Source organism: Barbatula barbatula, assembly GCF_947034865.1.
Source record: "Barbatula barbatula genome assembly, chromosome: 22".
NCBI classification, from domain to species: Eukaryota; Metazoa; Chordata; class Actinopteri; order Cypriniformes; family Nemacheilidae; genus Barbatula; species Barbatula barbatula.
In genome coordinates, this window is record NC_136785.1 from 9,689,169 (window position 1) to 9,707,093 (window position 17,925).

General features: G+C 39.3%; 2 protein-coding genes across 2 annotated transcripts; both read left to right on the forward strand.

Annotated features, from left to right (window-relative positions):
- The first annotated feature begins 6,951 nt into the window (after window positions 1-6,951).
- Window positions 6,952-12,894, forward strand: adssl (adenylosuccinate synthase, like). Its single transcript, XM_079486290.1, has 13 exons — window positions 6,952-7,420; window positions 7,778-7,880; window positions 8,286-8,354; window positions 8,530-8,580; window positions 8,675-8,741; window positions 8,831-8,938; window positions 9,057-9,138; window positions 9,241-9,367; window positions 9,465-9,619; window positions 9,705-9,829; window positions 10,057-10,154; window positions 10,294-10,443; window positions 11,767-12,894. Exons 1-13 carry the CDS (start codon window positions 6,998-7,000, stop codon window positions 11,817-11,819), a joined length of 1,611 nt encoding a protein of 536 aa, XP_079342416.1. The 5' UTR covers window positions 6,952-6,997; the 3' UTR covers window positions 11,820-12,894.
- Window positions 12,895-14,229: 1,335 nt separating this feature from the next.
- On the forward strand, window positions 14,230-17,925 carry stx5al (syntaxin 5A, like). Its single transcript, XM_079486165.1, has 11 exons — window positions 14,230-14,321; window positions 14,940-15,192; window positions 15,377-15,447; window positions 15,594-15,649; window positions 15,737-15,807; window positions 15,903-16,019; window positions 16,100-16,156; window positions 16,255-16,336; window positions 16,426-16,523; window positions 16,615-16,736; window positions 16,837-17,925. The coding sequence occupies exons 2-11, from the start codon at window positions 14,983-14,985 to the stop codon at window positions 16,994-16,996; spliced, it is 1,044 nt and encodes a 347-aa protein (XP_079342291.1). The 5' UTR covers window positions 14,230-14,321; window positions 14,940-14,982; the 3' UTR covers window positions 16,997-17,925.

A 17,925-nucleotide genomic window follows, 5' to 3' on the forward strand; every position in this document is an offset into this window, starting at 1 on the left:
CATCATCTTCGTAGTGGCCCAACCAGGCCCACACACTGTGATGTCACCGTCCGGAGCAGAAGGTGGCAGTAATGCACCAAAAAGCTGTTTACCGTAAAACACGAAGAAGTCACCGGCCGGTCCCTGTATGGTGGTGGCGTCACTTACTGGACGAGGATCGGTGATCCTTAGCAGTTGTGTTTCCGATATGACCTTGTTCTTCAGAAATGTTTGGCAATATGTAACGTTAGCTTGTGTGGACGCTACCGCACTACTTGATCAACAAAAGAGCTTCGCTACGGAAAAGCTATTTGATTCAGAAAACAGCGACGTTACCACCATGCTACTGAAAAATGTAGTTAAGCTAGTAGCGTCACTGCTTGTAGCGACGCTACTGCCCAACACTGCTTACAGTTTCAAGTACACTCTCCTACTCACTCTGTCTCTCCTTGACTTCACTATCAGACACCTACTCCTCTGCCTGGGTGCCGCCATGGCTAGTCACCTCTCCTCCATGTGCTATGTTCACCTGTTTTTGCAAAATTTCGTCAGGTAAGCTACTATAGGCTTGGAAACTGAAGCTACAGCACTTAACATGTCGGTTATCTTTGCACATGTTGAGGCATCAACCTCTAGAATTTGTATTTGTTTGGCCCGCAACTTCTCCGCACCCCCCTTGCCCTTGCGCTTTTGTTTCTCCATCCTAAATCCACAGATTTCTGGCTCTGACCCACTGACTGCATTTGACACAGGAAACCGAGGGGGAGGGGTGGAGCCCTAACCATAAGAGATGATTGGGCCAGCCCAGTGTCAGTCTGGATAATGAACCAATGGGCCGCTGTCCCTGCTTTATGGGCCGGTCGTTGGCAAATAAAAAAAAATAAATTTATATTAACCGGCCCCCAAGTGCGTCGGCCCACCGGGCATTTGCCCGGTATGCCAGATTACCAGTCCAGCCCTGGTGCATACTGTTTTCAGCTGTACAGACAGACATGAGCTGAGATGTTTATTCGGTCCACAAAGGAAATGCCGATATCAGATCGGCCCTCTCCTCCAACTCTGTTTTCAACACAAATAAATAGTGGCCATGAGTGTTGCAGAGGGTCAATTCCTGACCGCGTCTGCAGATTTTATCATACGGGTACTACCTCAGTAGAGGCTTTTTGTGCTACTTATGCATTTTCTCTTGATCTTTACATTAAATAATTTGTAGACAATTTAAGCATCTTTTTAAGACAAACATGCATTAAATGCAAAAGAAAAACCTTGACAGTAACAGTTTTTTGAATTGTAGTTTATCTTGCCGTTTTGTCTAAAAATGTAACCACTTAGTTAAACACAGCTTGTAATTTAAAGCACACCTCATATTTTTCCATGCAATTTGTTAAGGTTGTACGTCACTAACAAAGGTTGTTTGTGGTTTGTTCCCAGCAGAACCAGACTCAATGTATGCACATAAAGTGATGTGCCCTAAGGGAAATACTGATGAGAAATGCTGTGAAACTGTGGTTGCTCATTCAAGAAGGGGGTTTGCTTTGACATCCTGCCTCCCCTGTTCTTGACATCATTTGGAGATCGGAATGCCCTGAAGAGATGTCTGCACTTATTCAATCTATTTGCAGTCTTTCACCTTTAAATGACTCCTTTTATTAATTTCCTTCACCTCACAGTGTCTCCATATGTTTAGGAAAATGCAGCTGCGTGCCATTTGGGTGCTTGGTGCTCTTTCTGTGATTTCAGGATCAAACATGTCATGTGGAGCGTTTGAAATTCATGTAAACGTGTTTGCAGGAATAAACTAAAAAAGTGTTGGTGGAAGGAGGTTAGGAAAACTAGAAGTTTAGGTGTTATGTCATTCCAATCTAATCCAGAATGCAGACTGAGTCTATATTTCTTTCTGTTATTTTCTGCCCCCACGCTGCCAAGTCAGGGATTGTAAATGCTGTGAATACGTTCTTCTTAATTCCTTTAAAATAACTCATCATTAGTCCTTTTATACACTTTGATAAAATGCAACATACTGCGGAGAATAAAGAACATAAATCTTCGATTTTTACTATAGCTTTATGGTAGAATAGCAGACTAGAGCTTAACTTCAATGAACTCTCCACATCTGGTTTCTTCTCTCATCCACGTTTATTCTAGTATTAACCCTGGACTCCTCTGTCCTTTCTGTTTTTTTAATTATATTTTCTATCTGTAGGAGGCTTTGATCCATTAAACCATCTCATTCAGGTCCTCACGCCAGGTATGAAGGTCTACAATGACTTCTACATTCTTTATTACCTAAGCTCTTTTCTTTCTGATGATGTGTATTGCATGTGCCGGCACCGCTATGTCTGATCTATATAGCATCTGTTCATTCTCTCTGTGGATGAGCTTACTTGGCTTCAAAACCTTCACACATTCCTTTTCTTCAAACTAGTGATGCTCTAAAATCAAATCACAGAAATGTTTCTAAACATCAGAACCATTCTACAGTCAGTCTAGACAACCCAAAAATAGTTGGTCAAGGCCAAAACATAAAGTATCTTCTACAAAGAAAAACTTCAAATTGAGCGCTTGGTGTCTGCCCGGGTAGTCCGTGACCTTAGGGTCCTGACAGCATCTCATTGATCCCCTCGGAATAAGAGCGCTGGCGGGCTCAGTATCCGGTTACATCGCTAACAAAAGTATAACTATGTCGAGGTCAGACGTTCAGTGATTTCTGCTACTGCTGGAATCCTCCACATGCCTAAAAATTCTTGATTTACTGCCATCAGATCCATTCCTGTTGCTTTCAGTAGCAGTTTATAACAAGTCCCATACTATAATTCAACCTCGCTTCAATTATGCAATAACATATTTCTGTATATACAAAGACAGACCGAGAGAGCAGTAAAGGCCACCAGGAGAGGTGTGAGGGTTATTGAGAACAATTTGGAAATCTTGATGGTACTGTAAATGGGGTTGACCGTCCTAAAGCAGGGCGTCAAAAGAAAGACAACAGATAAAATAAAATATTTGCCTTGCCATGAGCACGTCGACACACTTTACCCTAAATCAGTACGTCACTGACATGAACTGCAGGTAAACAAAGTGTCAAGATGAACTTTAATTCAATACGTACAGCCGTAATGAGTTCCAGGGTTTGTTTATTGACTCAGAGTGCCATGGCTGTCACACATATGCTTCCCTTTCAGATGCCTCTATGCAGGAGGCACCAGCGACTCATTCAATTAACATATTGAAACTATTAGTCAAGACCACGTGGCAAACTAATTCAGCAGAATGTATTCCCAAGATTTTTTCACCTTCGGCTACTCAAAAACTGCCTAGACTTTTTCATCTCTCTTGGTAAGCTATGAAACAGACCACTTCCTCGATTGAATTACCCTCTATTTATTAAAAAGAACAATGGTATACATGAGTCACATGTCTGCAGGATACAGTGCACAGACCCCTTGTGGCTGTTTTTTTATTCAACCCATTTAGCATTGTGGAACTGGTGGTTGAAGACAAAGCCACATCTTAGAAAGGATTTAACAAGTACCAATTACCCGTGTCTCACAACGTGCAGAAAAAGGATTGGGTTAACGTCGAGCAACGTTGATCTTTAAAAACAGAGATGTTGAAACGTATGGCATGTTTAATCTGTAAAGCCGAGAATGGAATGTTGTGGGTTTCATGGAGTTTAACATAACTAAATGGGGAAATGAGGAATGATATGGCATGATTACGGACTGCTTGTGGTGTGTTTTACATGTACAACAAGATTCTTCTTCATGTAGGCTATTTAGAAAAGTAGGAACAAAAAACTATTGAGGCAGAGAAGGGTTGAAAGGTTTGTTCAACAACAACATCCGCTTACAGACGTAAATTGTGGGTATCCTGTCATTACACAGAAAATCTCCCTTGGAAAGGAAAAATGTTTCCTTTTAAATCACTTTAAATTCCCTTCAGTCCAACAGTCTGTTTGCTAAAGGGGGAATGAGAAGTAAGCAAACAACACTTACAGTAAATAGTGTGGATTCTTAGTTATGTATGTCCATTCAAAACCATTCAAATTCGCTCATCACCTAATGTAAATACTGTCAATTGTCTTTCTCAACTAATCACTTTGCAGATATAGGCAAGAGTCAGCCAAAGTCGACATGACACCTGCACATCAGGGAAGAGAAGTGTAAGGCAGACGTGGAAAATGAATCAAAGATGATTGGATAGTCCAGATTTTACAGGCTGAATTGCTGCAAAAAAGAGCAATAAATGGGCAACGTTCTGAAACGGGGAGAGAGCGAGTCCTGATGTATAAACTGATGGAGACAGTAAAGTTACACTCTCACTATTTCCATGATCTGTGTCAAGCAGCACACTGACTTCACTGACTGAACCAATATTCACGATCCTATTGTCAGTTAAATTAAAACAATATGTTCTTGCAATGGAAAGTTTTGAAGCAGCGGTGTTTCTTATATTGTATGCATAAAGATGAGTTTGCTTGGTCAACACACAAACAGCACAGTCAGGCTTCTTTTCTTTTCTCTTATTACAATAACAGAACATCTTGATACAAAATAACAATTAAACGACGTTTGGTTTCAGACTTCACCAGCTAGCGCTATATTTCACTTGCACTGATGCTTTGGTTGTTCACACTGCCAATGGAAAACCATATTCACATGAGACCAATGAAACACACATGCGAATATATAACTGCAGAATGGTGAACACATCAACAATGGGCAGAAGTTCCGGCAGCCAGGAGACCATGCTTGAGAGGATAAGCAAACATTAGCTGCCCTTATAAAATAGGGCTACATTGGACCCCAACAGTCAACTATTGCTCCTGAGGGTGACAATTCATCATGGAAAATGTCTGACTGCCTAAAATCAGATGGTCTGGATGTTATGTACAGCGTCTTCCGTGAGTAATTGTGTGCAGAGCTTGATTTCATTATCTGAATTATTATTGCTGTTCCTATAGCTTTTCTGATGATGTGATGCCAACAGAAAAATCGATAAATCGATCAAATGAAGACTTTAAACTCAGTTGTTTTGAATTAAAGCGTATCCAAATGGTGCACTATAAAACATAACCTGAGATACAAAAATAACCATAATTTCGAAGACAAGACGATCTACCCTACTGAATTCCTTAACTCCATGCCTATGTGAAGGTCAGCATAGATGAACCAAAGGGCAACGATTTTGTTTGGAGAACGGTTATAAACTGCAGACGGCCCGTGTGTCCCGCTGCGCCTCTCTGGTTACAGCTCTCAGATAGCTGCATTTGGGTTTCCAGATTCCCTGAGGAGAACGCTGGAATTAAACTTTCCTGGAGCCTCAGTCTACCTCAGCGGAGCAGAACCGGCCGGAACGCTCCAAACACACAGAGGAGAAAAAGAGTTCAGGTTCTAGTCGTTCTGCTGACACGTATTCAGACTTTTGGATACTTTCGAATCACTGCTTGTTTTTTTGTGAACTCATTTTGTTAAGCACCGAGGGTTTAATTATATTGATTGTTAATGGCTTGGCTTGCCTTGCCTAATGATCTCCCACAGGTTCTTAACAGGCCTTGGCGAGATTCTCTAAATCTCTGGAGATCACACCATTTCAAAGTATCGTCAGCTCTGTTGATCTGTTTGTTATGAAAATGCCTCCATGGATATGTTCTCCATTGCACCTATCTTGCACTATATCTATAGCCTGAAAAAATTACATCCACGGAACCACAGCTTGTTTACGATCTATATTTTAAATCCAATATTTCCAAAATATTGTACTCTGAGATTGTATTGAGTAAACATCTGCTACATTTATATAAGAGCTGGTTTAGTTAAACAGCTGATAAGTGTATTTAAAACGTAAATGAAAAATGACTCGGTTAGTAAAAATAAACATTTGAAAGGATGTCTAAAACTGACCACATAAAAGCAAAGATATGTAAAATGACAATGATGTATAGTAGACAAATCAGGGTGATGAATGTGTGGGGTATTTGAAGAGTGCCTTGCATGCAGTCAGGCTTCCTTCACTGTTTTTCATTCATTAAAAACTGAGTGATCTCCTGCCCCAAAGATGTATTAAGGAGCTTGTTGCTTTTATTGGGACAGAGACAGGAAATGACAAAGGAGAATAGCAGAACTTATGTCAGTATTTAAACTCAGGTCACCTGCAATGCTAATGCATCATGTGTCAATAGAGTCTGGCACATGACCTTTTTGCATCAGCAAAAAAATGTAAACATTTTGTGCATGCATTACACTTTGGGCTGCACATGTAGATTTCAAACCGTTGTTTCCCAAGCAAAGTTGTTCGGTGTGATGGAAATGGGCTGTGTGGGAAGACCGCAGAAAAAACGAACCGAAGTCATCAGAACAAGTCATGGAAAACTCGATATATGATGTTTGTGTTAAGCCACAAAACCCACACTCTCTTACTTGCCGAGTATATAACCACCTCAGTATATTAACCTACATTCAAAGCTTTACAATATAAAAACTCGATATCGCCATCTGCAGCTCACCAAAGATACCAACCCAGTTATCACACTTTATCAACCTAACGTTACCCATTCTCCTAAGAAGAAAAGACTGAACAATCCATCCAATATTAGTAAAAACAGATAGAAAGAGATAAATAGTTCAAAAAGATAATGGTGGTAATTGTTTGATAAAGTGGGAAGAGAGTTTGTTGTTCATGACACAGCGTGTCGTATTTAACTTATGCTTCTTGTTTCTTAGACAAAGGAATCTTACTATTACAATAATTGTATTGCTCTTATAGAACTGGTAGGATGGTAGGAAAATATATATATATATATATAAGAAATATATTTATTTCAAGTAAATTCATAAACAATCATATCATCTCATCCTGTGACATAATGAATATCCGGAACTACTTCCGAATCATTTTCCCACAGCAAATGCAAACCCGCCAAAATACGTCAGTGAAGTTAGCTACAACAATGCTCTTAAACCTCGAAATGACGCCCTCGAGTACCTACACTATTCAAATATTTGCGTTTAAATAGCCCATGTTTCGCCTTTTTCTTCACTTCCATATTTATTTTCAAACACGTGTGTCATTTTCGAGTACTTCTGAAGCTCATCCAACCCCCTTTTCTTTCAATGTTAGTCCCCGGGACTTTTATTTTGAAGGCGGTCTTTTAGGCGCCATGATAGAGCAGCGTAGCTACCTTCACACTTGTTCTTCACACACTTTCGGCATCGGCATGGCTGCTGCTACCATAATGTCTAACGGGCAGGAATCCGCCTCCCTGAGCGCTGAACCCGCGCTTAAGCGGTCCAGGGAAAGCGGAGGGCTCGACTCTCTGCGGATTCCGCGGGAGCCTCAGAATAAAGTGACGGTAGTGCTGGGAGCTCAATGGGGAGATGAAGGCAAGGGGAAAGTGGTCGATCTCTTAGCTATGGACGCCGACATTGTATGCAGATGCCAGGTGGGTAACGTTAATCATCCGCACAATTCATCAAAGTCATTTTGTTTTTATTAATGCTTTTATAGCTGTCGTTATGTGTAAGTCTGAGTCTTGCTTTCGAAACGTTTCTGAGTCGGTACATGTTAACTGGCCACCTCTGTGCGTGGAAAGGGGAAGTAAATAGGTGCAGAAGTAATGTAACAACCTCACGTGACGCAGAAGTTGTATTTGTCGCTTGATGGCGGGTCAAGCGTTTTTTTGCGGCTGGGAGTGTCGCTTGATTATCTTATAACGATACATGCGCGTCGATTTATGCTACCCCATCAGATGTTGCTACCCTCGTGTTGTGATTGGGTTGTAACAAGTGTGTGTTATCAGGGAGGAAATAACGCGGGACATACAGTGGTGGTGGACTCAGTGGAGTATGACTTCCACCTGCTGCCTAGTGGCATTCTCAACAAAAAGGCCGTTTCTTTTATTGGTATGTTTGGTTTGACCCACTTATGAATCACATGTTACTACCACTCTAGTCGAGCTTTCATTTTGGTTTTGAAAAGTTCACCCATAAATGAACACATTTCTTCACTCACCCTCATGTCTGGTTCTTTTAGGATGTCCAATAATATTTTCCACTCAAGGAAGTTGGATAATGACTTGGACTGAACAATAATATAAAATAACTGATTAAGTTATAAAAATGTGTAACTTGTAGCAATTTATAAACCGTAACAACATTTTTGGTTAACTTTTGCTTTTAGTCATTTAGCAGACGCTTGTCCAAAGCGACTTACAAAGTAGGGGAAAAGAATAGACAATGTGATTTTGCACTTGGTAATTTGCTGTGTCAACCTGCTGATTTGCTGAGGCTTCTCGCTCTTTCCCGCAGGAAATGGTGTCGTGATACACCTGCCAGGGCTTTTTGATGAAGCGGAGAAGAACTCGCAGAAAGGCAATGGTAAATGATGTGTCTTGGGTGTAAGAAAAACAAAAATGGGTTCACGAAGTTAAACATTTGTAATGTCTTTGTGGTTTAATCCGATTATATAAGTACTAATGTTGAATGAGGATAGACAATATATCAAACTTTATTATGTGTTTTCATGCCATAACATAGTTCTCTCTTCATTCAGGACTTCAAGGTTGGGAGGAGCGGCTCAAGATATCTGACAGGGCACATCTTGGTATAGTTATTTTGATTGCCGATGACATTGACTATTTGTGTATAAAGCAAGATATCAAAAAGTTCAAATCTATGTATTCGACATGTCCTTGTAGTGTTCAACTTCCATCAGGCCGTTGATGGGATACAAGAACAGCTAAGACAGCAGCAGGCAGGAAAAATGTGAGTCCTTTTGCGATTGTGTAATAAATCGTTTCCAGGGAATTTGCCCGAAACATATGAAATTGACTTCGACGTTGTCTGTTTTATAGCTTGGGCACCACTAAGAAGGGCATTGGACCTGCATATTCCTCCAAAGCTGCACGTAATGGACTCCGAGTGTGTGACCTGGTCTCTGACTTTTCAGTGTTTGAGGAAAAGTGAGTGTGAACATAGGTCAACCAAATGAATAGGACCAAACCTTTTCTATTTTGAAAACTATAGACGATTAAGCGGGTTTCCATTGTATGTTAACTGTGCTTAAATGTCCATTCACAGGTTTCGGGTGCTTGCTGGTCATTTTCAGACCATGTATCCCAATCTTAATATCGATGTTGATGCTGAGCTCGAGCAGCTGAAGGTGACTACGTTCATAGTAATAGTTGTGGCATTTTTCAATGTGATTTGTGAAACTTGTTGACTGTGAACCTTCTGTTTAATGTTTCACTCATTTAACCAACAGGTTTACGCCGAACGATTACGGCCTTTAGTAACCGACGGAGTTTATTTCATGCACAAAGCCCTCACTGGACCTAGCAAGAAGATTCTGGTGGAAGGCGCCAATGCTGCTTTACTGGATATTGATTTTGGTATAACTAAGCTTGTATTTGATCGTATTTTTAAAAACAGCTAGTGTTTGATGGTTTGAATTACACTGATGTATGCGGAATTGTTTATTTCTATCAGGGACGTACCCCTTCGTGACATCATCAAACTGCACTGTCGGAGGTGTTTGCACGGGTCTTGGTGTCCCCCCTTGTCATGTTGGCCGTGTGTATGGAGTGCTGAAAGCCTATACCACCCGAGTGGGGGTGGGAGCTTTCCCTACTGAGCAGGATAATGTGAGTGTTCGTTCGTAAGGGTATAATATATGAAAAATTGTTAATAGTCTTTCATATTATTATTTCTAATTTATGTAATTCTTAGGAAATTGGTAATCTGCTGCAAAGCAGAGGGAGGGAAATCGGTGTCACAACAGGCAGGCGGCGTCGCTGTGGGTGGTTGGACCTGGTTTTGGTTCGCTATGCCCACATGGTTAACGGGTTTACAGCGTAAGTGTGATTGTTTGATGAATCTTATTTTTTATAGTGTTTGGGTCAATAGAGGTTTATTAAATTGAGGTTAGCTTGTCTCTTAAAATCTCACAGGATAACCCATAAAATGTTTTACTAATTTAACGATTATTGAAAAGCATCCATATTCAAAGAAACCTGTTGAATCATTTGTTTGTTAATCTTTGTAAACATGGTAATTTGAACACTTTATTAATTTCTCTCAGCATTGCTCTGACCAAGTTGGACATTCTTGATACAGTGCCAGAAATTAAGGTTGGGATCGCCTACACTGTAGATGAAAAGCCTCTTCCCAGTTTTCCTGGTTAGTTTGCCTGTGCTTTCAAAACAAACATATTCAGATTTATCACAATTACAAGTCTGTCCAATACTAAACGTTGGATTTATTCTTGCATTTTACTGAGTCTTTTTCTGATATAGTGTATATTTATTGGTTATTTTAGCAAACATGGATATCCTGACTAAGGTTCAAGTGACTTATGAAACGCTGCCCGGTTGGTGTTGTAGCACAGAGGGAGTACGCAGTTTTGATGAACTGCCTTCTCAGGCACAGGCGTACATTCGCTTCATTGAGAATGTCCTACAGGTGCCAGGTAAGAACTTTTCTGATGCATACAACATTCTGCAGGGCTTGACATTAAGCATTGCCATGTGGTTGTCCTTCTTCTGTGGTTAAGATAAACAATTATTTTTTATTTGAATTGTCAATATAATTGTTTCGGATCCTGATTGGTAAAGTTTGCTTCCAAGCGTTTCACCTAGTGTCCACTGCGGACATGTGTTAATACTCTCCATGATTGCTATAGAACAAAGGCAAGCAGTTATTATGATTAGTGTAAGGCCTGTACGTTAACATTTTTTGCACACAGCACTGGTGCTACAGAGGCCAAACAGTTTTAGGCTTGTAAGCATTGAAAAATATGCAAGGGTACATCACTTATTACCTGAATAGGCAGTTAACTGACAAATTACATTAATGTTACACACAGATGGATAAATAAGGGCCATATAAATTACAATATACTGTATATTTGTCTATATAAATTACTGTAGTATACTTTATATTTACTATAGGAGACTACAGTAAAATTCCTAGATAATAGTGTTTTTTAACATGTTTACTACAGTTTATTTTGACGTGTAGTCGGGAAGACGCTTGAGTTTTATTCTGCAGTCACACTTGACTTTTCCCTCCATTGCTTAGCAAAGTTCAAGTTTGGTGAGCTCTGACCTGCAAATTCACATCACCTGAATGTGAGAGACCAATTGAAGATCAAAACGTCACAACGTGTGCCACACTGTACACAAATTTGTAAAATGGAGAAATCGTGCCCGCCCATTTTCATACCACCATCCAAACGATCTTCACATTCTCAAAGCCAAGTCTGACCGGCCTTAGTTGTGGTTGACGATAGCTTTACTCAAACAGTAAAATGCTAAAAATAATTAACTCTAAAATGAAGTTCATAAGTGTGTTTATATCTTCATACAGTTCAGACGCAGACAATTCCTCGACCGTCACTCGTGTAGTATGTTAATCTGTGCACCTCAGACGCACGCAGAACAGCCAGATGACGTATTTAAATAACAGGATTCCGCATCTGGAAATATGGACTCAATGCGGTGCGCCATTAATTAATGTCACGTGCAAACACGCAGCTCTTGTCTAATTCACCTATTCTTATTATTATTAGCACATACCGATTTTTTTCATAGCACTGTTCTTATAGTTTGTTCAAGTTACTTGTCCGGTCGGGCAAGTAAAATTCTCTCACTTGCCCATACAGATCATCCACTTGTCCCGTTCTGTTAATGTCAAGCCCTGTTCTGTATAATCCACTATAATGCTGCTTTAGTCAGTTGCAAATTGTAATCGTCTATGAAGAATAATCTTGAAAATATGTTTATCTTTCCAGTGAAATGGGTGGGAGTTGGCAAGTCCAGAGAAAGCATGATAAAGCTCTTCTAATGAAAGAAACACGAGAAGCCAAACTTAATTTGACGGTCTGCCAGGATGTGTGACATCATGACTGTTGGGAGACCAAAATCTTTTTATATGCATCTGTGCCGAAATTAAGACTAATCGTGGGTTTCGAATCAACTGAATGTCCCACTTAGAATGTACACCAGCAATGTTTCTAGTCGTCGGGTTTGAACAAACCTGACCTGCTTCCCAGAAATTGGTATTCCTCGACTTATCCTGAGTTGTTTCAAAGCGCGCCACACTTCTGCTCAGAAAAGAACCTATTAATCACGAATAAAAGGAAGAGGTAGACCTTTGTCTGTAATGTGATGAATTGTGGAGGTTCAGACGTCATCTTTTTACAATATCTCTTTAAACGGAACTTGGCACCATTCACATTCTGAGCTTTAAAAAATAACTATATTCATTGCTAATAGGTGGATAAAACCAAACTGATTTTTAAGGTGTTGTGTACTGTGCTATTTTTTATGTAATCTAATGTGTGGGGTGAGCGCAAGGTCTTGTTTTGTCTTTTTAATTTTATGTTGATGATTACTTCCAGACTGATTTGGTGTAGTTTGAAGTCCCAAAGGGGACCTTAACGCAAAGCTTTGTGATTCTGGGTTAAAAAAGGCATTGTTAAACTTCTCTCAGCAATAGTGCACGTAGACAGTGCTTGTATCTTATGACAGACAACTGTATGTGCAGAGATGTACAGGGCATTCCACCTGTGTTAAAATATTTGCTGCTGTTTTTCAACAATAAAGAGCAAATATTTGCAATGTGATGCGCTTTATTCTTAAGACATTCCACATTAAATATCTTTATGTGGCGTATTAAAGATTCATGTTTTGTAAGAAAATCTATTTTTGCAACATCATGAGTGTTGTATGAGTAAAAGTCATATGGGAACACTTCCCATATGGAAAGTTACAAAATTGAAATCGGTCAATTGCAGTTGTATATTATTATCGTGTACTTTTATGTGTGTGTTGTGCTGGATGCTCTGCTATCAGATATTTGATGGATGCTAATGTATTAATTTGCTAATAGTTTTAGCCAAAAAAAAATGTATGGTCACGTGACACTGATGAATTAATTCTATCAGATCAGTGTTAATTTTAACTTGTTTAAGGCCCGGTTTCAGAGGCAAGGCTTAGTTTAAGCCGGAACTAGACCTCTACTAAATTAAAAATGCCTTTACTTTACTGGTTTGCATCTTGAGACAAAACAAGGGCACTGACATATTTTAAGATATGTCATGCCAAGTTATTCTCAGTTAAGACAGGTCATATTCTAGTCTTAATCTTTGTCTGTTAAACTGGCCATAAAACCCTTAAAAGCTATTTTAATCACTGGCTAGTGGAGACTTTGTCTGTTATAGATAATTTAATGTTTTTCTAAAGTTCATGAATTATGTCTACAGTGTGTCAAACTTCATGAATGACGCAAAAACACTGTGGGGATATCTGTGTTAACACGATCTTGTGTGCACCGTGGGCAAGTAATAGTTTTTTAAATGTAATATACAATGTAAAATCGTGCGGAAAATTAATACAAAAGTCACTAAATTGTACCTTTAACCCCTACAGCTACAGCATCTTCTTCATGACCGATTATCTGTCAGTCACCATTCGGTGGTATATACGCTCTCTCTTTAACATGTTCATTTACCACATGCCTTAATGTGTTAAGTCTTCAAACTTGGCAAAGAAACACCTACAGACCCACATATCTTTGCGGTTTGTGAGTCTGTTGGGAGCCCTTGCCAGCCACGTGAAACTTTAAATGTGTTGCATGAATAACCTGAAGAGATCGCACCGTGGCCTCTGAGGGAGAACAACACCATTGTGCAGGTATACACAGACTTTGCATAAACTGACATCACTGATGGATCAGTGACCATCACAACTAATGGATCTGGTCTGTCATCAACACAGATGATAAGATTGCATAGGGAGAGTGATGATGAGATTATTGTGCTGCGGTTTGTTGAACACAGCCAGTGTGTATAATTTACTTAGTTGACAGTATAATTTTAAATATGTTGCAGTTATTTCTGTTTGTCATCTTAGCAGGTTCAGAGGTCATGACATCTTGTTTGATACGTCCTGGTACTTCATGAATGAAATAAATCAATTTCCAACATCTATTCAAATTGAATTGCTATCAAGGACTTTTAGAGAAAGTATGATTGTTTGATACAAAATAAAATGTAAGCAGTGAAGTAACCATTTTGAATATATATTGAACATTTTCCGAGAATATTGCCTAGTTAACATGCTTTCTCGTAAATAATGAACAGTAATTTCGTAACAGTAATTAATAGGTTAATTTATTTATTTATTAATTTTGAATGGACCTATGATACAACGCCACCTTGTCTTAAAATATCAATCTGAGACTTTAACTCTAAAGAATACGTGGCAAGTGACGTCAATATTTAGGTAAAGACCCGGATGTCTGAAGTCCGTACACAGCCGTCAGAGAAACAGACGCATTCAACTGGTGAGAAATGAATTCTTCTGATTATGATCAGAAATGTTGACACTCTCCTTCATTTGCACATTAATGCTCCTTATTATTTCAGATGACAGTCTTCTTTACATCGGCGTTTTACCATTAAAATACCTTATTCAGCAACAGTTTCAGATGCACAGCTAGCTTAGCAGCTAACACACGCTTAAGATCTTCTATTTAAAATAAACGCACAACGAGACATGCAGATAATAACATTATGATTACAGTTGTGTCATGTATTTGTTTTTAATATTTCTGGTTTATAACGCTGCCATGAAGCGAAGGGCCAATGAAGTCAAAACTATAGATAGTTGTGAACACAGCTGTTTTCAACATGATCTCTTTTTAAAACAAACCTGTCTTACAATCCTCGTGTGATTTAAGACACGTTTTTCGAAATGCTATTAATCTATGCAGGCCACTAGGTTTGGAAACAGACTTGCTTAAGTTCTGGTTGATCCTTTGCTTTACAGGAAAGTGTATTTTGTCAGTTTAGGATGTATCTCTTGTAAAGGTGAATGAAATGGCGAACAAGACCATCACAAATGGAAATGTCATTTTTTACTTTAACTCTACCGATACTCTTCTGTTATGCTTTACTTTCAGTGCGGTGCATAGTAGTGTCGTGAGGTGATGAGTTGTTGCATAGATGAACACACGCCGCCGCCACGGTCCTAAAAACAGCCAGGACGGGGTCTGGACTGGGCCGTCTCAGACCCAGTCCCAGCTGGTCCAACAGCTGGAACCCCCCCTGGCTGTGCCAGCGCCCATCGCTCCTCCTGTAGACCCGATCAGCATGTCCTGCCGAGACCGTACCAGCGAGTTTCAGTCTGTGTGCAAGTCCCTACAGGGAAGACAGGTGTGAAACTAGATGCATGCTGGTAAAGTTTTGTGAAAATAAAAGACTGACGCACTCTGATATTAGGGTGCATGTGTGTTGTAATATAAAGGAAATTATAAATGGGTAAACTGTGAATGACAGAATTAGTTTGAAAAGCCAAAATCATCCAAATTGTTCTTTTGTTCACGTTCATTCTTCCCAGAATGGAGCACAGCCCATCAGACCTATCAACAATGCAGCCAGACAGCGGACTGAATTCACTCTCATGGCTAAGTACGTACGATTAATCCTTCATGCAGAGTATCAGCACAGAGACATGCATTTAACCTATAATTTATTCAGGTTTACTTAAGTTTTAATGGCCTGCTTATTTCACCGACTTGGCCTCACGACAGATATTGACTGCATCTCATTAACAGGCGAATTGGACGAGACCTCAGCAACACTTTTGCCAAGTTGGAGAAGCTCACAATTCGTAAGATTATTTTTCCCTAGGCATCCCACAAATGTACCAGTCTCTTCTGTCTTGGAAATGTAGCTTAATTTTATTGTTCTAATGCAGTTGCCAAAAGGAAGTCCCTGTTTGATGACAAAGCGACTGAAATTGATGAAATCACTTACATTGTGAAACAGGTTAGGACGATTGTTACATCATCTTTTTCAGGCATATGGTCTGTTTAATACTAATATGCGTTTGTAATATCTATTATCTGTTTGTGGTCATTCAGGACATCAACAGTCTGAATAAGCAGATCGCTGGGTTGCAGGAAGTTGTTAGATCCCGGAGAGGACAGAATGGTAGACATCTTCAGACACATTCCAACACCATTGTAGTCTCGTTGCAGGTATTACCATCTGAATTTAGTGTTTAATAAAAAGCTTAGCCTAAAATAAAACTTATACAACATTTTTTTTCTGTTTATAGTCCAAACTGGCATTGATGTCAAGTGACTTCAAGTCAGTCCTGGAAGTCAGAACAGAGGTCAATATTGATTTTCTTGTTTTGGGATCTCATGCAATTTCAAGTAATTTTTTTGTGAGACTTATTTTATCGGCTATATTTTTTCCTTTTCTGTTTAGAACCTGAAGCAGCAGAGAAGCAGACAGGAACAGTTTTCCCAAGCGTCTCCGTCTACCTCCTCTTATAATGGCACCAGCTTTAGTAAGAACATTTGACTCGTGTTAAAGCTGTTTGGAAGGCGGATGTACACATTCATGAAGTTATTCCTCACGTTTGCTTCCATTTACCAGGCAATTCACTTCTCATGCAGGATGATTCAAAGAAGAGCGATATATCTATAGATATGGACCTCAATGCCAGTCAACAGATGCAGTTGATCAATCAACAGGTATTGATTGTTCAGTGGTTGATTTGTAATGGTTAAATACCTTTGAATGTTTATTAAGTACTTACTCAGTTCGGGTCATGTGTCTATTTAGGATTCATACATACAGAACCGTGCAGACACTATGCAGAATATAGAGTCCACTATTGTGGAGCTTGGTTCTATATTTCAGCAGCTGGCTCATATGGTGAAAGAGCAAGAAGAGACTGTACAGAGGTGAGCCATGCTGCCTTACAGAACTATTCTCTTTACATTGTCAGGCTTAATTGTATGACAAAATCATTTTTATTTAAACTCTCATTTCTGTTCTCGACAGAATTGATGCCAATGTAGAGGACACTCATCTGAATGTGGACCTAGGTCATGCAGAGATACTCAAATATTTTCAGTCCGTCTCCAACAATCGCTGGCTCCTCATCAAGATCTTCCTCATCCTCGTTATCATTTTCATTGTTTTTGTGGTTTTCATGGCCTGATAGCTGCATGATCATCGCTTAAGAAATTATTAGTATTTGAAGAGTAATTCAACTTCTGTCTCTCTTTTCTTGTCTTAGCTTTGATCTTCATTCTTTATCTGTGTAGTGCTTGTAGCATATGTTCACTGGCTGCTGCGCTCTCTCTTTTCTATTTTTTGCCCCCCCAAAATTGAGTAAGATATGCTGCTCAGATTTCTTATTCCAGTATTGTTAAATTTTGGTTCAAGGTCAAAATATATTCCTAGCTGAAAAAGCTTTCCATTTTTCAATTTTCAGAGATCACTTTAAGAGTTACACATCTTTACCTTACTGCCTTATATCTGTCACTTATGTTCTGCCACAAAGCGCAGCTGCATTAAGTCATAGCTTTTACAGTGATTCGTTCCTTCAGCAGAGTACACTTGTCTTCTGTCGAAACCGAGTATCTTCGGTAAAAGGTCCTGCTTTTAGCAGATTATGGATCATTTAGCCTAAGTGCATAAATGTTTGTGATAAGCATTATTTTAGTACACACCTGTGATTTTAACCTAAGACTTTAAAAAGCATTTCAATTTTTTCTTTGATATCTTATTGGGAAGATTATGTTGGAGATGGTGAGGAATAAACCACCAAGAAGGAAAGGAAGCCCAAGATTTAATGTTTAATATTTAAGTAGATTTTATGTCCGTCTGTGATTTGTTACAGAATCATTGGAATACTTTTTGTTATTGCAGAGCTGAAAATTGAATATTCATACTTTTTAATGAGTGACACTAACATGGCTCTCTGGAAATGTTGTCGTCGACAGCTCAGCAAAAAATGATCTTTTGTAAAGAACACACACATTTTTAACTTGACTCACTTGGGTTGGGGTAAATGTCCCAAGCAATTTGTCAATTGTATACTGTAAAGAAATGAACAATGGAAATAGAGAAATATTATTCAACGTC